The 22,006-nt window shown below is 39.8% G+C and overlaps 1 protein-coding gene and 1 long non-coding RNA gene across 2 annotated transcripts in view; one reads left to right on the top strand and one right to left on the bottom strand.

The window, feature by feature from the left end:
• Positions 1-1,380: 1,380 nt before the first annotated feature.
• Positions 1,381-20,914, bottom strand: LOC133659036 (uncharacterized). Its single transcript, XR_009827590.1, has 3 exons — positions 20,786-20,914; positions 1,738-1,928; positions 1,381-1,589 (listed from the first exon to the last, which is right to left on the bottom strand). It is a non-coding gene; the product is annotated as an uncharacterized LOC133659036 (long non-coding RNA).
• Positions 2,267-22,006, top strand: part of kcnh3 (potassium voltage-gated channel, subfamily H (eag-related), member 3) — a 267,497-nt gene continuing 247,757 nt past the window's right edge. Inside the window, exon 1 of the mRNA XM_062061657.1 lies at positions 2,267-2,439. Within this exon, the coding sequence (XP_061917641.1) occupies positions 2,364-2,439 (76 nt within the window). The 5' untranslated portion in view covers positions 2,267-2,363. The remainder of the gene's footprint in view (positions 2,440-22,006) is intronic.

Genomic DNA, 22,006 nt, shown 5'->3' with positions numbered 1-22,006 from the left:
TACACTGAATTTTTGTACACTAAATTTTTAAATACTCCTTTTTACACTGAATTTTAAAATACTCAAATAGCATACTTTGCATTTTTTGACGCATATTTTTTTTACACTGAATTTTTATACACAAAATTCTAAAACACAATTTTTTTACACTGAATTTGAAAATACTGAAATGGTATGCTTTGCATTTTTTGATGCTTTTTTTTTTTACACTGAAATTTTATGAACAACATTTTAAAACACTATTTTTTTACACTGAATTTGAAAATACTGAAATGGTATTCTTTGCATTTTTTGACGCTTATTTTTTTACACTGAATTTTTATACACTACATTTTTAAATACTCTTTTTTACACTGAATTTTAAAATACTGAAATAGTATACTTTGCATTTTTTGACGCTTATTTTTTTTACACTGAATTTTTATACACAAAATTCTAAAACACAATTTTTTTACACTGAATTTGAAAATACTGAAATGGTATACCTTGCATTTTTCGACGCTTATTTTTTTTTTACACTGAATTTTTATACACTAAATTCTAAAACACAACTTTTTTACACCGAATTTGAAAATACTGAAATGGTATGCTTTTTATTTTTTTATGCTTTTTTTTAATCACTGAAATTTTATGAACAACATTTTAAAACACTATTTTTTTACACTGAATTTGAATGTACTGATATGGTATACTTTGCATTTTTTGACGCTTATTTTTTTATACTGAATTTTTATACACTAAATTTTAAAACACAACTTTTTTACACTGAATTTGAAAATACTGAAATGGTATGCTTTTTATTTTTTTATGCTTTTTTTTTATCACTGAAATTTTATGAACAACATTTTAAAACACTATTTTTTTTACACTGAATTAGAAAATACTGAAATGGTATACTTTGCATTTTTTGACGCTTATTTTTTTTACACTGAATTTGAAAATACTGAAATGGTATGCTTTGCATTTTTTGACGCTTATTTTTTTTACACTGAATTTTTATACACTAAATTTTAAAACATTTTTTTTACCCTGAATTTGAATATACTGAAATGGTATACTTTGCATTTTTTGACGCTTTTTAAATTCTTTTTTACACTGAAACTTTATACACTAAATTTTAAAACTTTTTTTTTTTTAAACTGAATTTTGCTAACAATTTTTTTCAATGAAATTGTCAACACAATCCGATGTAAAAAATGTGGTTTACAAAATTAAAACACAAAAAATTCAGTGTTCAGTGTAAAAAAAAGAAGCTTTATAAATATAATATACAATAATAATATAATATATCAGTATATATTATATACCGTATATATAATATGTAAATATTACATGTTATATTTTATATTGCTACTACGGTACATTTTTTGTCTACTTTATACCTGCATTATCCTTTCCATCCTTACATTTTCCATCCTTTGTAACTGAGCTACTGTGTGGAACAATTTCCCTTGTGGATCTATATTGTCTAAGTCTATTCTCCATAGAATGTGTGTTAATAAAACAATATATATTTTTATCCACTAGAGGGTGGAAAAGGACTGTGGATGGAGGCCGACTCTTGTTCTTTTCACTGCAGCCATGTGGTCCTGAGGAGAGACAAAAAAAGAGGCAGGTGCAAATAATTTTTTGTGCAAAGCAGCTCTTTTCCGGCAACTTTTACCACATTTTATTGGAGAAAAACTTGCATTAAAACATAACGGGCATTTTTATGCGTTTCAAGTGTGTTTTACGAACGTGTGCTCTTTCCTTTCCTGCACGCCTCACCACACGCCCGTTTAAAACGTGCTGAATGGTGACTTTGTCTGGTCCGAAAAGGCAATCCCAGCGCGCGATTACGCACCCACACACATCTCTTTGTGCTCTTCCACTTCGAAACAGGACCACATCAGGACCTTCGAGGCGTCATGTGACTCTGCATCTGCTCGCTGTTGATAACCAAGAGAGGGGGAGAAAGGAGAGAGAGAGAGAGAGGAGGAGCTTATCACTATAAGATTCACTCACACACCATCAGCACCACACTCTCACACTCCATCCAGCCATCCTTTGCTGCCTCTTTTTTTCCGTGCGTAAAAACAAACAAACCCCGGCTTACCTTTACGCACCGCCCGGGAAGGTACAAGGTGCGTAAGACGCTTACCCGCCTGCTCGCTCTCTGCTTTGGGCACGATTATGGTCACAACCCCAACGGTGCCAAGGTGGAGCCGCCGCGCGTTTCTCGGATCGGTGCGCTCCTCCAGGGGCTGGGATGCGCACCGGGAACCTCCCGCTTCCTGCCGAGCTTCGGGTCTCAGCCACGCGGGGAGGAGTCCAGCGCGGCCCCCGGGCGGCGAGCCAGGAGGACCCAGTCGACCCGGAGCAGGATGCCGGTGATGCGAGGGCTGCTGGCCCCGCAGAACACCTTCCTGGACACCATCGCCACACGCTTCGATGGCACCCGTGAGTACCAGCAAGTTAGTTGTACACACTTGTTACAAAATACAAATTTTCTGCATTCGCATTCCAAGTCCGCTCCCTCGGCCACGCAACTCAAAGATAGAGTGATGTGAATGCAAGCCTTGTTGTTGCCTTTTGACCGTGCAGCAGGCAGCAGGCAGCAGGCAGCAGGGGGGTGGGCATGTCATGTGCTCATGCTGAGGCTGGTGAGGTGACCACACTCCTTGGAGAGGTCGCAGTTCACTTCACTTCACTTCTCATGCATGTTCAGAGCCCTTTTTGCTTCATTTTCCGTTTTTAGTGAGGGTGGTTTTTGTTTCAAAAAAAGGAACAGACGCGATGAGCAGTCCCCGTGTGTTTGGGCCCATGCTGGCCGGGTGGGCGGGTGTGACATGCTTATGTTGCATTCGGGCTCTTCTTCTTATCCCTCCGCCATGAGCGTTCCTCGTATTTAGCAAGACATTTTTGGACGATTTGTCGGCTTCCCAACTTTTCCAACGACATTTCGGGTCCAGAAAAAAAGTGAGTTTTGAGGGGTTTGGAGCGCAAGATCCAGGCCATCAAATACGAACCCCGTTTCCATATGAGTTGGGAAATTGTGTTAGATGTAAATATCAACGGAATACAATGATTTGCAAATCCTTTTCAACCCATATTCAGTTGAATGCACTACAAAGACAACATATTTGATGTTCAAACTCATAAACTTTTTTTTTTTTTTTGCAAATAATAATTAACTTAGAATTTCATGGCTGCAACACGGGCCAAAGTAGTTGGGAAAGGGCATGTTCACCACTGTGTTACATGGCCTTTCCTTTTAACAACACTCAGTAAACGTTTGGGAACTGAGGAGACACATTTTTGAAGCTTCTCAGGTGGAATTCTTTCCCATTCTTGCTTGATGTACAGCTTAAGTTGTTCAACAGTCCGGGGGTCTCCCTTGTGCTATTTTAGGCTTCATAATGCGCCACACATTTTCAATGGGAGACAGGTCTGGACTACAGGCAGGCCAGTCTAGTACCCACACTCTTTTACTATGAAGCCATGCTGTTCTAACACGTGGCTTGGCATTGTCTGGCTGAAATAAGCAGGGGCGTCCATGGTAACGTTGCTTGGATGGCAACATATGTTGCTCCAAAACCTGTATGTACCTATCAGCATTAATGGCACCTTCACAGATGTGTAAGTTACCCGTGTCTTGGGCACTAATACACCCCCATACCATCACACATGCTGGCTTTTCCACTCTGCGCCTATAACAATCCGGATGGTTCTTTTCCTCTTTGGTCCGGAGGACACGACGTCCACAGTTTCCAAAAACAATATGAAATGTGGACTCGTCAGAGCGCAGAACACTTTTCCACTTTGTATCAGTCCATCTTAGATGAGCTCAGGCCCAGCGAAGCCGACGGTGTTTCTGGGTGTTGTTGATAAACGGTTTTCGTCTTGCACTTACAGATGTAGCGACCAACTGTAGTTACGGACAGCGGGTTTCTGAAGTGTTCCTGAGCCCATGTGGTGATATCCTTTACACGCTGATGTCGCTTGTTGATGCGGTACAGCCTGCATCAACAAGCCGTTAATATTCACATCTAACACAGTTTCCCAACTCATATGGAAACGGGGTTTGTACATTTGGTGGGTTAGTGCAGTGTTTTTCAACCTTTTTTGAGCCAAGGCACATTTTTTTGCGTTGAAAAAATGCGGAGGCACACCACCAGCAGAATTAATTAAAAAACAAAACTCAGTTGACAGTAAAAAGTTGTTTAAAGCATAACCAAGCATGCATCTAATACACCCCCATACCATCACAGGTGCTGGCTTTTCAACTTTGCGCCTTTCCGAATGGTTCTTTTCCTCTTTGGTCCGGAGGACACGACGTCCACAGTTTCCAAAAACAATTTGAAATGTGGACTCGTCAGACCGCAGAACACTTTTCCACTTTGTATCCGTCCATCTTAGATGACCTCAGGCCCAGCGAAGCCGACGGCGTTTCTGGGTGTTGTTGATAAACGGTTTTCGTCTTGCATAGGAGAGTTTTAACTTGCACTTACAGATGTAGCGACCGACTGTAGTTACGGACAGCGGGTTTCTGAAGTGTTCCTGAGCCCATGTGGTGATATCCTTTACACGCTGATGTCGCCTGTTGATGCGGTACAGCCTGCATCAACAAGCCGTTCATATTCACATCCAACACAATTTCCCAACTCATATGGAAACGGGGTTTGTACATTTGGTGGGTTAGTGCAGTGTTTTTCAACCTTTTTTGAGCCAAGGCACATTTTTTTGCGTTGAAAAAATGCGGAGGCACACCACCGGCAGAATTGATTAAAAAACGAAACTCAGTTGACAGTAAAAAGTTGTTTAAAGCATAACCAAGCATGCATCACTATAGCTCTTGTCTCAAAGTAGGTGTACTGTCACCACCTGTCACATCACACCGTGACTTATTTGGACTTTTTTGCTGTTTTCCTGTGTGTAGTGTTTTACTTCTCGTCTTGCGCTCCAATTTTGGTGGCTTTTTCTCTGGTTTTGGTGTTTTCCTGTAGCGGTTGCATGTCTTCCTTTGAGCGATATTTTCCGCATCTACTTTGTTTTAGCAATCAAGAATATTTCAGTTGTTTTTATCCTTCTTTGGGGGGGAAATTGTCGATTGTCATGTCATGTTCGGATGTACATTGTCTTTGCTCCACAGTAAGTCTTTGCTGTCGTCCAGCATTCTGTTCTTAATTGGTAGCCAATTCAGTTTTAGTTTTGTTCTGCATAGCCTTCCCTAAGCTTCAATGCCATAGGGGTACTCACCTTTTGTTTATTTTCGGTTTAAGCATTAGACACCTTTTTTTACCTGCACACTGCCTCCCGCTGTTTCCAACATCTACAAAGCAATTAGCCACCTGCTGCCACCTACTGATATGGAAGAGTATTACACGGTTACTCTGCCGAGCTCTAGACAGCACCGACACTCAACATCAACACATTATTTGCAGACTATGATTACTGCTTTGCAAAACATATTTTTAACCCAAATAGGTGAAATTAGATAATCTCCCACGGCACACCAGACTGTATCTCACGGCACACTAGTGTGCCGCGGCACAGTGGTTGGAAAAACACTGGGTTAGTGTGTCTGCCTCACAATACGAAGGTCCTGGGTTCGATCCTGCGCTCGGGATTAGCCGGCAATAATTTGTTAAATGCTTTATATAAGATTATTAATGTGTTATATTAATAATCGCACCCCCCCGCGACCCCCGGAAGGGACAAGTGGTAGAAAATGGATGGGATGGATGGGCTTCTGACCTCATGAATGAACCAAAACATCAGACATCTACTGCTCACTAGTGTTAATTAACATATCTGAGTTATTGTGTAGAAATATGGGGAAACAACTACAATTGTGCGCTTCATTCACTAACGGTGTTACAAAAAAGATCAATTAGAATAATACTTTCTGCTCCGCCGCTCCCAGTCTGTGGAACGCTCTCCCTGACCACCTGAGGGCACCACAGACTGTGGATGCTTTTAAAAAAGGCTTAAAACCCCTTTTTTCTTTTTTTTTTTTTAGATATATGCATACTAGTTTTAGCTATTTGGCTGTTCTAGTTTTTATTTAATTTTTATTATCTTTTTATTTTTAGTTTTTTAATACACTGTAGCACTTTAAAGTTGTTTACTCAATGTAAAGTGCTTTTTGCAAATAAAATCTATTATTATTATTATTATTATTAATGTTGGATATAGAGAACCTACAAACCCTTTATTTATTAAATCACAATTATTGAAATTCAACGATTTGGTGCATTTGCAAAGAGCTAAAATGATGCACAAATCAAACTGTAACCTGCTACCCAAGAATGTACAACAATTATTCTCAACTAAAGAGGAGAAATATAACCTTAGAGGAAAATCTAATTTAAAACATTTGTATGCTCGTACAACACTTAAAACTTTTAGCATATCTGTATGTGGAATTCAATTATGGAACGGATTAACCAAGGAAATCAACCAAAGCACCAATAAGATTCAGTTTAAGAGACTGTTCAAACTACAAATGTTCAGAAAGTACACAGAAAAAGAATTATGATGACTATCTTGAACCCTTTTTTTTATTGAGACAAATATTATTTATGTATTTAATATTTGTATGCTTACTATGGTATATTATTTATTTATTATTTATTTGTTCACTGTTCTGTTACAGAGAACAAATATCTCAAATAAGGGTGATATTTGCTTGTTTTCTGTCTGATAAGATAATTCTTCTCACTAAGCAGATTTTATGTTAGAGTGTTTTACTTGTTTTAAGTGTTTTGGTCCGAAATTATCCCAGTAAGATATTACAGCTTGTTGCTGAGATTTGATGACCTATATTGAGTAAAACATGCTTGAAACTAGAATATCAACTGTTGCAAAGCTGTGTCATCAACACTCACAAGTATAAAACTACTTTTTTAAAGTAATAATTTCTTACTTCAAGCATGAAAAAAAAAAAACATGATGCCGAGCGCATATCATTATGTCAAGATAATGGCACTAGCATTTACTTATTTAAGAATATTTTTCAACATATTGAGCAAAAAAATTTTTTTTTTCTACCAAGAAAAGTGCACTTGTTATTAGTGAGAATATACTTATTTTAAGGTATTTTTGGGTTCATTGAGGTTAGCTAATTTGACTTGTTTTGGAAAGTCTTGACAAGCCAAATTTTCTTGTTCTACTGGCAGATAATTTTGCTTAGTTCAAATAAAATACCCGTCATTTTTGTATTTTTTTCTTCTTGTTTGTGAACACTGACTTTTTGCAGTGCAGCAATCTGAGAACCTATCATTCGCTCACTCCACATTCACACCTAGATGGTGGTAAGCTACAAGCTACAATTCGCCCCTGCGGCCCCTCGGACCACCATCCAAACCATACTTGCCAACCCTCCCGTTTTTAGCGGGAGAATCCCGGTATTCAGCGCCTCTCCCGACAACCTCCCGGCAGAGATTTTCTCCCGACAAACTCCCGGTATTCAGCCGGAGCTGGAGGCCACGCCCCCCTCCAGCTCGATGCGGACCTGAGACTGAGTGGGGACAGCCTGTTCTCACGTCCGCTTTCCCACAAAATAAACAGCTTGCCTGCCCAAAGACGTCATAACATCTAGGGCTTTTATAGAGTGCACAACTGCGCACACAACAAGGAGACGAAGCAGAAGAACGAGGAAATTACAGACATGGCGGCTGAAATGATATACTCATCATGAACGGAGAAGTTAAACAGGACAATACTGCCATCTAATGGATAGCCACTGGAACACTGAAATTCAATTTTTTTTTTTTCTATGTAAATAAAATTAAAAAAAATAAAAAATATATATAGCTAGAATTCACTGAAAGTCAAGTATTTCATACATATATATATATATATATATATATATACATATATATATATATATACATGTATATATGTATACATATATATATATACACATATATATACATATATATATATACATATATACATACATACATACATACATACATACATATATATACATATATATATATACATATATATATATATATATATACATATATATATATACATATATATATATACATATACATACATATATATATATACATATACATATATATATATATATATATATATACATATATATATATACATATATATATATATATATACATATATATATATATATATATATATATATATATATATATATATATATATATATATATATATATATATATATATATATATATATATATATATATATATATATATATATATATGAAATACTCGAGTTGGTGAATTCTAGCTGTAAATAACCACGCCCCCAACCACGCCCCCCGCTCCCAGACCCCCCCCCTCACGATATTGGAGGTCTCAAGGTTGGCAAGTATGATCCAAACACAGCCGGGCTTTGATATCCTTCCGAGGTAACGATAAGCGAGGCGCACTCACGAATGGGGTCCCTCAGGGAAACGGTGTGAGTCCGTTCGTTTCGACACTGGAGCCCACCAAACAAACACAGCGTACACGCGTTTAAGTAACACACCATTTTGAGTGGAGTTCCATGAAAGGTTGAGCTGTCATTGTCAATTTGGAGCAGTTTTAGTGACCTCGGACCTCTGGAAAGGCTATGCAGAAGAGTGGCAGCTACCAAACGGGGGACTAAATTCACCTCCTGTGGTTGGGAATGGCCCCCGCGTCCCAATACTTTTGGTGCGCTCATGTCTAATGACCACGATTTGCATCTCCGGTATAATGGTGTCGTCTGCATGAGAGTGGAGGGAGAAGAAGGCGACGGCGCACACACATGCATCCACCCACTCCTTGCACCATCACACACACACATTGACGAGACAAACCAAACAGATGGGGGGGTGGGCAAAAACCATGCCTTTGTGTCTCAAGCCCCCGTCACGTCAAAGACGAGGCTCAGCTCGCCGCTTGTCCCTCCCACCGGCCGATGTGCTAATAATTACACATCTCCAGCAGCGCAGTACAGTCATTGTAATTAACTGCACCGATGTCAAGGAGCCATTGTGGACCCCTTTTTCCGCGGCTGTCAGGCATAGTGGGGGCTGGGGTTGAAGTGGAGTGGGGGCTGGGGGGCCTGCTGGATGCTGCCAACGGGAGGCGGAGCCTTTTCATGACGCCGTCCGTGTGGGCCTGACAGACAGGGCCTTTCTTCCTGAACGAGACGCTTGGTGGATAGGTGAAGGCCGCACGTGTGTGCTTGATTGACGCCATTGTGTACGCCCACTTTAACTCTAGTAACAGTGGTTCTTAACCTGGGTTCGATGGAACCCTAGGGGTTCGGTGAGTCGGCCTCAGGGGTTCGGCGGAGGTCGAGACACACCCGACTCATCGTGTAAATAAAAACTTCTCCCTATCGGCGTATTACGGATTGGTGGATAGGTGAAGGCCGCACGTCTGTGCTTGATTGACGCCATTGTGTACGCCCACTTTAACTCTAGTAACAGTGGTTCTTAACCTGGGTTCGATGGAACCCTAGGGGTTCGGTGAGTCGGCCTCAGGGGTTCGGCGGAGGTCGAGACACACCCGACTCATCGTGTAAATAAAAACTTCTCCCTATCGGCGTATTACGGATACGGCAACAGCAGAAGTCAGACTGTTTTGCAGGTGTGTAATTTGTTGTGAGTTTATGCACTGTGTTGGTTTTGTTGTTTGAACAAGGTGATGTCCATGCACGGTCCATTTTGTGCACCAGTAATAAAACATGGTAACACTTTAGTATTTAGTCCAGAATTTCTGGACAGAATTTCTAGGCGCAGTTAAGGCGTTGAGGGGATCCGGTTTGGTGGCTGCAGGATTAGGTATCTGCTTTTTGCAGATGATGTGGTCCTCATGGCTTCATCAGGCCAGGATCTTCAGCTCTCACTGGATCGGTTCGCAGCCGAGTGTGAAGCGACTGGGATGAGAATCAGCACCTCCAAGTCCGAGTCCATGGTTCTCGCCCGGAAAATGGTGGAGTGCCATCTCCGGGTTGGGGAGGAGACCCTGCCCCAAGTGGAGGAGTTCAAGTACCTCGGAGTCTTGTTCACGAGTGAGGGAAGAGTGCACTGATCGGTGCGGCGTCTTCAGTAATGCGGACGCTGTATCGATCCGTTGTGGTGAAGAAGGAGCTGAGCCGGAAGGCAAAGCTCTCAATTTACCGGTCGATCTACGTTCCCATCCTCACCTATGGTCATGAGCTTTGGGTTATGACCGAAAGGACAAGATCACGGGTACAAGCGGCCGAAATGAGTTTCCTCCGCCGGGTGGCGGGGCTCTCCCTGAGAGATAGGGTGAGAAGCTCTGCCATCCGGGGGGAGGCTCAAAGTAAAGCCGCTGCTCATCCACATTGAGAGGAGCCAGATGAGGTGGTTCGGGCATCTGGTCAGGATGCCACCCGAACGCCTCCCTAGGGAGGTGTTTCGGGCACGTCCGACCGGTAGGAGGCCACGGGGAAGACCCAGGACACGTTGGGAAGACTATGTCTCCCGGCTGGCCTGGGAACGCCTTGGGATCCCCCGGGAGGAGCTGGACGAAGTGGCTGGGGAGAGGGAAGTCTGGTTTTTCCTGCTTAGGCTGCTTCCCCCGCGACCCGACCTCCGATAAGCGGAAGAAGATGGATGGATGGATGGACTTTAGTATGGGGAACATATTCACCATTAATTAGTTGCTTATTAACATGCAAATTAGTAACATATTGGCTCTTAACCAGTCATTATTAAGTACTTATTAGATTTAGATTTATTGGTCCCCGTTGGGGAAATTCATTTTCACTGCCTTACATGTGAACAATAGACATTCCACATCACGAAACAAAAATAACAAAAAGACATCATACATGACCAACACACATTTACAGGCTTGTCAGACAGGTCGGCCGGGCCTGCTGTTAATGCCTTATTCGGCATGGCCTTATTATAACCCTAACCCTCTGACCCTGGCCCTAACCCTCTAACCCTAACCAAATAACTCTAAATTAAGTCTTTGTTACTTAGACTATGTTCCCGTAGTGTCCAAATAACTCTAAATTAAGTCTTTGTTACTTAGAATATGTTCCCCATACTAAAGTGTTACCAAAAACATATAACTTTGTCTTGAATTTGAAAAAAAACAAACATTTTAGTTTTCACAAAAGAAGGGTTCGATGAATGCGCATATGAAACTGGTGGGGTTCGGTACCCCCAACAAGGTTAAGAACCAATGTGGGTTGCAAGAGACATTGGGAAGGCTGATGTAGCTCTCTTTGGCCCCGTCTACACTGCACACTAAAATTGTCCTCAAGTGACACAGATCAGGTTTTGTTTTTTTTGCCAGTCTAAACGCTCCAATGTGCTTCAAATCAGATCTTTTGGCATCAGATTCAGGCCACATTAGGAGCTAGACCTGAAAGCACTAAAAGAACACCTCCAGGCAACTACAACCCTAGACTAACACCCTCCCCCCCTCCACATCCTACCTCCCCGGATCGTAAATAATCAAATGTAAATAATCAAATGTATATACTTGTTCTTATGCTTTCTGAGCTCACTATGTTCTCTGCTCGCTGTACATATCCTACCAAGTCAGTCCTACACTGTTTCAATGTCCATTTCTCTGATGATGCAATTGTTGATGACTGAAGTGCTGATATCAACCAAAAGGAAAGGCCATGTAACACAGTGGTGAACATGCCCTTTCCCAACTACTTTGGCACGTGTTGCAGCCATGAAATTCTAAGTTAATTATAAATAAAGTTTATGAGTTTGAACATCAAATATCTTGTAGTGCATTCAATTGAATATGGGTTGAAAAGGATTTGCAAATCATTGTATTCCGTTTATATTTACATCTAACACTTAATGCAGAGTAGTGAGCTGATTAGTGTGTCTAAAAAGGTGGTTTTATAACCCTAGGCTAGGTTTTGGGTGTACCTGTCATACGTTGTGTGTCACTGAAACAGCCAAGTGGGCGTGGGCTCGGCTCTCTTGAGCTTTTCAACCCACGCGTGATGTCGGGAAGCTGCAAGGAGCGTGAGGCCCACTGCTGTTTGCCCTATCGATAATGAGGTGATTATCTTATGAAAGGTGAAAGATTGCCTGCGTCTTGCAAATAGAAAAACGTGTCAATCGCTTCATCGCTCACAGCATCCACTTCGCATAATTCCGCCAATTAGTTGATTCACGCGGCTTCTTCCTGCAGTCCTTATTTTGGATGTGGCAGAACCTACTTGTTTTTTTTTGCAGGAACGTAGTCTTTCCCAGAAACTCTGCGCGTGTCTTGATCAATGCTGGTTTGCCTCCCTCCACACAGCAGCAGCAGCAGCTGTGTGGGACTGCAGCCGTCAGTCGCTGCCATTAATTGAGCGGACCTTGGCTCGCTTCTAATCAGGTTAACGGACTGAGTGGCCAGCTAGTCGTGTTGTGGCGTTCTGAGCGAAAAAAAACGCTATCAAGACTGCTGGCGTGGCCATTTTTTTTTCTTTCTTACAACCTCTCATGCAAAAGATGATTGAAGAGCATTAAAGCTTCTAGCCGGACATATTGCCACCTTTTTCTAGTCATTGACGGACTTGGCTGTGGCAGTTCTAGCTTCAATGGCGGCCCGATCGAGACACCCGATAAGTTGGCCCCCCTTATCATTCCTAATATTAATATAACAATGCCATTCGTTCGTACCGTTAATGTTAATAAGTTATTCTAGAATATATTTTCTGACTAATGTCAATCTATCCTCCCACTTGCCAAAATCACCAAAACTTGTCACGTCCGTTTGTGCTGCAAATGTTTTTGTCTAATTATTTCACTTTCTTTGTTATTAACTTTTTATCATTCATAACGAGGCCCGCCCCATCTTGTTCAAATCTCCTCAGGGGTCCCCAAACTTTTTGACCCGGGGGCTGCATTGAGTTAAAAAAAATAAATTTAAAAAAAATAAATAAATAAGTAAATTTAAAAAAAGTAAAAAATAAATAAATAAATTAATTAATTAATTTAAAAAAATAAATAAATATATTTAAAAAAGTAAAAAAATAAAAAATAAAAACAATTATATATATATATATATATATATATATATATATATATATATATATATATATATATATATATATATATATATATATATATATATATATATGTCTCATTGCAAATTAGACAAACGGCCTTTTCCTTACATTGAACCAAAAAAAGTCGTACGTCCACTGATGTTTAAAAACTCTACACTCGAAATCTATTTTACGTTTCCCCAACGATTTCGCCATTTTTTTCCCCCTCGTGCACTAATTGACTGAAAGAGCGCGCACTTACCGCGCTCTCGCCCGACTTTGTGGCGCGAGCGTGATGACGTCATGTTATCTATGGGAAAATGCATTTTTAGACAATATGATTTGCCTGAGCGGATAGGAGACCCCGAGAGTAACAAGGTAGAAAATGGGTTGATGGGTGGGCTAGAAAGGACAGAATAAAATAATTATAATTAAAAAAAAAAAATTATATATATATACATATATATATATAATATATATATATATATATATATATATACATATATATATATATATATATATATATATATATATATATATATATATAATAAAAAAAAAAATATATATATATATATATATATATATATATATATATATATATATATATATATATATAATTTGTATTATTTTACTCAGGACTACACGCGGGCCGTATTTTGGACGCTGGCGGGCCGTTTCTGGCCCGCGGGCCGTAGTTTGGGGACCACTGGTCTAACTATTATAGTTTTAAAAAAAATGTATTATAAAGAAACAATAACAGTTTGTCAAAATCTCTCCAAAAATGTGTCCCATTCGTTTGTGCTGCAATTTTTTTTTTGTCTAACTCAGGGGTCCCCAAACTTTTTGACCCGGGGGCTGCATTGAGTTAAAAAAAATTATATATATATATATATATATATATATATATATATATATATATATATATATATATATATATATATATATATATATATATATATATATATATATATATATATCTCATTGCAAACTAGACAAACTGCCTTTTCCTTACATTGAACCAAAAAAAGTCATATGTCCACTGATGTTTAAAAACTCTACACTCGAAATCTATTTTACGTTTCCCCAACGATTTCGCCATTTTTTTCCCCCTTGTGCACTAATTGACTGAAAGAGCGCGCACTTGCCGCGCTCTCGCCCGACTTTGTGGCGCGAGCGTGATGACGTCATGTTATCGATGGGAAAATGCATTTTTAGACAATATGATTTGCCTGAGCGGCTAGGAGACTCCGAGAGTAACAAGCGGTAGAAAATCGGTTGATGGATGGGCTAGAAAGGACAGATTAAAATATTAATAATAATTTTTTTAAAAATAAAAATTATATATATATATATATATATATATATATATATATATATATATATATATATATATATATATATATATATATATATATATATATATATTTAATTTTTTTTTTAATTTTAAAAAAACATTTTTTTTTTTTTTTTTTACTCAGGACTACCCCTGGGCCGGATTTTTGACGCTGGCGGGCCGTTTCTGGCCCGTAGTTTGGGTACCACTGGTCTAACTATTATAGCTTAAAATTTTTTATAAAAAACGATAATAGTTTGGCAAAATCTCTCCAAACGTGTCCCACTCGATTGTGCTGAAAAAAATTGTTTGTCAAACCTTTATAGCAGGGGTCTCAAACACGCGGCCCGCGGGCCAATTGCGGCCCGCGAGACCTTATTTTACGGCCCCCACCTTAATATGAAAGTTTAATGTTAGTGCGGCCCGCAAGTTTTAAATGAATGGCGCTTGACAGCGTTGTGTGCGGAGCTGAAGGAATCTACCAATCACGGTGTGGTATAAGGCTCTCGACACGAGGGCGTGCCGTGATGGCACTGCCTTTAGTGTCCTTTAGAAACTGTCACCGCATCATCTTTTTCACCATACTAACAGCTTGCAGGCCCAGACACATGGGTGAGGCTTCTGCAGACACATGTAAGTTATTGCAAGACATACTTGAGGAACAGCCATACATGTCACACCGAGGGTGGTCATATTTTATTTTATTTATTTTTTAACACTGTTACAAATATGCGCCACACTGTGAACCCACACCAAACAAGAATGACAAACACAATTCGGGAGAACATCCGCACCGTAACACAACATAAACACAACAGAACAAATACCCAGAATCCTTTGCAGCCCTAACTCTTCCTGGCTACAAAAACACCCCCGCTACCCCCAACTCGCCTCCTCCCAATCCCCCCACACACACCTCAACCCCCCCCCCCCCCCCCCCATCTCCCGAATTCGGAGGTCTCAAGGTTGGCAAGTATGCATTGACGTCAGTTGCGTGATGCAAGCAGAGAAACATTTTGCTGCTTTTCCACGACACCCGCACACGCTCTTCCTCCCTCCCTCCCTGCCTCCTTCGCTCGCCCGCCTGCTTGCTCCCGCCCCCGTTGTAAACAGTCCGGGCGGGGAAGACGAGCGGTCCGGTAGCTTCCAAAGCACTCCGCCGAAGGACCTAGCGACAATACAAAAGTGTGGTGCACTTGACCCCAGCGCTGATACTCTGACAGAGAGTCGCTGGGCGAATCAGACGTGTAACACGTTAGTGGTGATGTTAGCCCGTTCGGGGCTAATTGTGCTACCGTAACTGTAAACTCCACGGCGAGCCCCGACACCCCGATGTGTCTTATTTCATTTAATTTAATTTCATTTTTATTTATCTCCTTCATTGATGTGCATCTTTGATCGATAGACAAGTATACCTCAATTATTCAATTATACATTTACACACCAAAGCCTGAGAAGGAGCAGGATGAAGAAAAATCTTATATTTTTCTGCCCCCTTCAACATAATACGTAGTCTTACTTAATGATATCATATAAACCAACAATTACATCCAAATATAACGAAAACAAACAAAAAACCACACAAAAAAACACAAAAAGTGCAAAACTTCATGAAGTACAAACCGAACAAAAAAAACAAAATAAGTAATATACACCTCACGGGATGATACAAAACAAATATAAAACAAGGCAAAAAATAAGTAAAATAATAAATATAAAGCAAAATGTAAACACGTATGGCTGTCCATATGATCTTATTGTTCTGTCTTTATATATTTTTTCAATTGGAATATATTTTTACAATCTTTTATCTCATTGTAAAGAGAATTCAATAGTTTAACCCCCACCACTGATATGCACATTTGTTTTAAAGTTGTCCTTGAATACTGATGTTGGAAATGACCTTTTCTTCTATAGTCTTCATTCTCAGAAGTTGCTAGGGCGGGAAAGCCATTCAAAGAAGGTGAATTCATTAAAAAGTGCATGTTGGATTTTTTTTAAGAAATCTTTTCTTGCGGCCCAGCCTCACCCAGTTTCTGCATCCAGTGGCCCCCAGGTAAATTGAGTTTGAGACCCCTGCTTTATAGTGTCAGGACTTGGTCCTTGGGATTTGTTTTTCCAGAAGGCAACGGAAAGTTGGCGCGGGCAAGACGGGAATTTAGATACATGATTTAATATTAACACTCAAAAAAAGAATAAACAAAAGGCGGAAGTACAAAACTTGACTATGAAAACAAAAGACATGCACAAAGTCAAAAAACTATGAACAATAACAAAAACTTACTTGGCATGGCATGAAGAATAAACTATAATGAACAATAATCTCGTGGATAGCAGTAGCATGGATGGATCGATGAAGCATGGTATGAAATGATAGCGGATGTCACCAGGACGAACAACAGAAACAGACAGGCTTAAATAGTGACATGATCAGTGAAAACAGGTGCATGACTCTAAACGTGAAACAGGTGCGTGACATGACAGGTGAAAACTAATGGGTTACTATGGTGACAACACAAACAAATGTGCACAAGGAGTCCAAAAACAAAACCGAACATGACTAAAACAAAACATGATCACACAGACATGACATATAGTTTTTATGTTATGGTACAGGTTATGAATAATAACGTTATACAACATAAAAACTATAAAATGTTAATAACATTATTTCTATTTAAATTTATTTCATATTTAGAATGCATTTAAAAAAAATACATCCGTCGTCATGTCTTTCATAATTATTGTGAACGATAGGCAAAATTACAAAAAAGTGCAGGGCCCCTTTAAGGAACAAGTAAGTGATCAACATTTAAAAAAATAATTTTATCAAACAAATTTTTTGTTGATACCGATTACGTGTCTATCGCTATGTATGTTGATATCGTTTTTATCAAGGCCCGGGGGCCAAATCTGGCCCGCCACATTATTTTATATGGCCCGTAAAAGCCTGGAAATAGTATGCATTAATAAAATGCTTAATATTTTCTTACTAAATATATTTGTTCTTTCCATTTTTGACATTAAAAACCATGTGCTGCATGCAATTGCATATCTTTTCAAATTCCATATTATCAAAATCAAAATAATATATTATCATGTATTCCAAAAATATTTGTTGTTAAAATAAAGGTAAATACTGTACTTAAATATCTGCTCGACTTATGATTTCAAAAGAAATTATCAATGAAATTGTATACTGTAAAATTGACAATAGATTTTACGGTTAAATTCCGCCGACTTGAGTTTTTTTAAACCGTAAAATCAACATTGGTACTGTTTTTTTTCCATATACAGTAAGACACACAAAAAACATTAAAACAACAAGATTTTATGGTAAAAACAAACAAACTGGCAGCGGTGTTGCTTGAATTTTACCTCTAAAAACAGTGGTATTGTTTTTCCATGTATTACATTTTTTTTATATGCTGTATAAAAACCCACTGCTTGTACTGAAAAATTCTGGTAACTGAGCTGCCAGTTTTTAAAGTAAAATTGTAATATTTTTTTTGCAGCTTATGTAAAAAAATATATTGTTAATGTATTATATATATACATGTAAAAGTTCAAGTTAAAGTTAAAGTACCAATGATTGTCACACACATGCTTTAAATTATTCTCTGCATTTGACCCATCACCCTTGATCACCCCCTGGGAGGTGAGGGGAGCTGTGAGCAGCAGCGCTGGCCGCGCCCGGGAATCATTTTTGTTGATTCAACCCCCAATTCCAACCTTTGATGCTGAGTGCCAAGCAGGGAGGTAATGGCTCCCATTTTTATAGTCTTTGGTATGACTCGGCCAGGGATTGAACTCACGACCTACCGATCTCAGGGCGGACACTCTAACCACTAGTCCACTGAGTAGGTGTATATTCATATATTACTCATTGTTAAATGCGGCCCTCTGAGGGCCACATAACTGAATGAAAACAAGTTTGACACCCCTGGCCTAGCCCCAAGGATTGAAGTGCTTAAAATGTCATAGGATTTGCATAAAATACTTGTTGACCTACCGTATTTTTCGGACTATAAGTCGCAGTTTTTTTCATAGTTTGGCCGGGGGTGCGACTTATACTCAGGAGCGACTTATGTGTGAAATTATTAACACATTACCGTAAAATATCAAATAATATTATTTAGCTCAGGGGTCTCAAACTCAATTTACCTGGGGGCCACTGGATGCAGAAACTGGGTGAGGCTGGGCCGCAAGAAAAGATTTCTTAAAAAAAATCCAACATGCACTTTTTAATGAATTCACCTTCTTTGAATGGCTTTCCCGCCCTAGCAACTTCTGAGAATGAAGACTATAGAAGAAAAGGTCATTTCCAACATCAGTATTCAAGGACAACTTTAAAACAAATGTGCATATCAGTGGTGGGGGTTAAACTATTGAATTCTCTTTACAATGAGATAAAAGATTGTAAAAATATATTCCAATTGAAAAAATATATAAAGACAGAACAATAAGATCATATGGACAGCCATACGTGTTTACATTTTGCTTTATATTTATTATTTTACTTATTTTTTGCCTTGTTTTATATTTGTTTTGTATCATCCCGTGAGGTGTATATTACTTATTTTGTTTTTTTTGTTCGGTTTGTACTTCATGAAGTTTTGCACTTTTTGTGTTTTTTTGTGTGGTTTTTTGTTTGTTTTCGTTATATTTGGATGTAATTGTTGGTTTATATGATATCATTAAGTAAGACTACGTATTATGTTGAAGGGGGCAGAAAAATATAAGATTTTTCTTCATCCTGCTCCTTCTCAGGCTTTGGTGTGTAAATGTATAATTGAATAATTGAGGTATACTTGTCTATCGATCAAAGATGCACATCAATGAAGGAGATAAATAAAAATGAAATTAAATTAAATGAAATAAGACACATCGGGGTGTCGGGGCTCGCCGTGGAGTTTACAGTTACGGTAGCACAATTAGCCCCGAACGGGCTAACATCACCACTAACGTGTTACACGTCTGATTCGCCCAGCGACTCTCTGTCAGAGTATCAGCGCTGGGGTCAAGTGCACCACACTTTTGTATTGTCGCTAGGTCCTTCGGCGGAGTGCTTTGGAAGCTACCGGACCGCTCGTCTTCCCCGCCCGGACTGTTTACAACGGGGGCGGGAGCAAGCAGGCGGGCGAGCGAAGGAGGCAGGGAGGGAGGGAGGAAGAGCGTGTGCGGGTGTCGTGGAAAAGCAGCAAAATGTTTCTCTGCTTGCATCACGCAACTGACGTCAATGCATACTTGCCAACCTTGAGACCTCCGAATTCGGGAGATGGGGGGGGGGGGGGGGGGGGGGTTGAGGTGTGTGTGGGGGGATTGGGAGGAGGCGAGTTGGGGGTAGCGGGGGTGTTTTTGTAGCCAGGAAGAGTTAGGGCTGCAAAGGATTCTGGGTATTTGTTCTGTTGTGTTTATGTTGTGTTACGGTGCGGATGTTCTCCCGAATTGTGTTTGTCATTCTTGTTTGGTGTGGGTTCACAGTGTGGCGCATATTTGTAACAGTGTTAAAAAATAAATAAAATAAAATATGACCACCCTCGGTGTGACATGTATGGCTGTTCCTCAAGTATGTCTTGCAATAACTTACATGTGTCTGCAGAAGCCTCACCCATGTGTCTGGGCCTGCAAGCTGTTAGTATGGTGAAAAAGATGATGCGGTGACAGTTTCTAAAGGACACTAAAGGCAGTGCCATCACGGCACGCCCTCGTGTCGAGAGCCTTATACCACACCGTGATTGGTAGATTCCTTCAGCTCCGCACACAACGCTGTCAAGCGCCATTCATTTAAAACTTGCGGGCCGCACTAACATTAAACTTTCATATTAAGGTGGGGGCCGTAACATAAGGTCTCGCGGGCCGCAATTGGCCCGCGGGCCGCGTGTTTGAGACCCCTGATTTAGCTCATTCGCGTAAGAGACTAGACCAGTGGTTCTTAACCTTGTTGGAGGTACCGAACCCCACCAGTTTTAAATGCGCATTCACCGAACCCTTATTTAGTGAAAAATATTATTATATATATATATATATATTTTTTAAATTCAAGACAAAGTTGTATGTTTTTTTACTGGTGCACAAAATGAACCGTGCATGAACATCACCTTGTTCTAAGAACAAAACCAACACAGTGCATGAACTCACAACCAATTACTGTCAGGTTCGGCAACCCAAAATGTTGAAGGAGCCATATTGGACCAAAAATACAAAAACAAATCTGTCTGGAGCCGCAAAAAATTTAAAGCCATTTTACATACAGATAGTGTGTCATGAGATATACATTGAATTAAGAGGACTTAAAGGAAACTAAATGAGCTCCAATATAGCTACAAATGAGGCATAATGATGCAATATGTACATATAGCTAGCCTAAATAGCATGTTAGCATCGATTAGCTTGCAGTCATGCAGTGACCAAATATGCCTGATTAGCACTCCACACAAGTCAATAACATCAACAAAACTCACCTTTGTGTATTCACGCACAACGTTAAAAGTTTGGTGGACAAGGACAGAAAAAGAAGTGGCATAAAACACGTCCTAGAAAGTCGGAGAAAGTTATAGATGTAAACAAACTACGGTGAGTTCAAGGACCGCCAAAATTAGTAGGACAAAACGACGCTCGCCAAACACTCGAATAAGTGAAGCATGTTTAATATAAACAGTGTACTTTATAACAATTAGGGAGGTTTGTGTCATTTTTGTCCTCCTACAGAAACCATATTAAAACAAAAAATATATTTTTTTCCCCTCATCTTTTTCCATTTTTCATACATTTTTGCAAAAGCTTCAGAGAGCCACTAGGGCGGCGCTAAAGAGCCGCATGCGGCTCTAGAGCCGCGGGTTGCCGACCCCCGCCCTACGCTCTAAGGTACAGTCCCACGTGCTCCTCTATTTATTCGGGAGGTCCCTAGTTAACATCACTTAAGGCTGCTTCTGAAGGGAGGGGTAATGCAAGCAGCCCCAGTAGACACAATACGTGATTATTCAGAACGGAAATGTGCTGACACTCGTGATTTCGCCCTGTCTCTGATTTGTCTGCGTTGAGGTACTCGATGTCCGTCCTTGGCTGTCAGCAGGCAGGGTCTGGAAACAAACTGCTGACACGAGACAACTCGCAAAGCAAGATTACGAGTTGTGCCTTTGCACGGATAGAAAAGTACAACTTCAGCGCAATTGATAATAACTATAGCAACGGCCTTTAAGCATAAGAGTTGTGTGATAACTTATACATAATTATTCTAACATTTACACACCTGCAAATCAGATGGAAAATTAAAGGGAACATTGTTTGGGGGGTATCCATAACACGGCGATAGGGAGAAGTTTGTATTTACACGATGAGTCGGGTGTGTCTTGACCTTCGCCAAACCACTGAGACCGACTCACCGAACCCCTAGGGTTCGATCGAACCCAGGTTAGGAACCACTGGACTAGACGTATAAGATTTCATGGGATTTAGCGATCAGGAGTGACAGATTGTTTGGTAAACGTATAGCATGTTCTATATGTTATAGTTATTTGAATGACTCTTACCGTAATATGTTACGTTAACATACCAGGCACCTTCTCAGTTGGTTATTTATGCCTCATATAACGTACACTTATTCAGCCTGTTGTTCACTATTCTTTATTTATTTTAAACTGCCTTTCAAATGTCTATTCTTGGTGTTGTTTTTTTTAAAATAA

Source organism: Entelurus aequoreus, linkage group LG10 (genome assembly GCF_033978785.1).
Source record: "Entelurus aequoreus isolate RoL-2023_Sb linkage group LG10, RoL_Eaeq_v1.1, whole genome shotgun sequence".
NCBI classification, from domain to species: domain Eukaryota; kingdom Metazoa; phylum Chordata; class Actinopteri; order Syngnathiformes; family Syngnathidae; genus Entelurus; species Entelurus aequoreus.
Note: the sequence above shows the minus strand (reverse complement) of the source record. Positions and strands in the feature narration are given on the sequence as shown.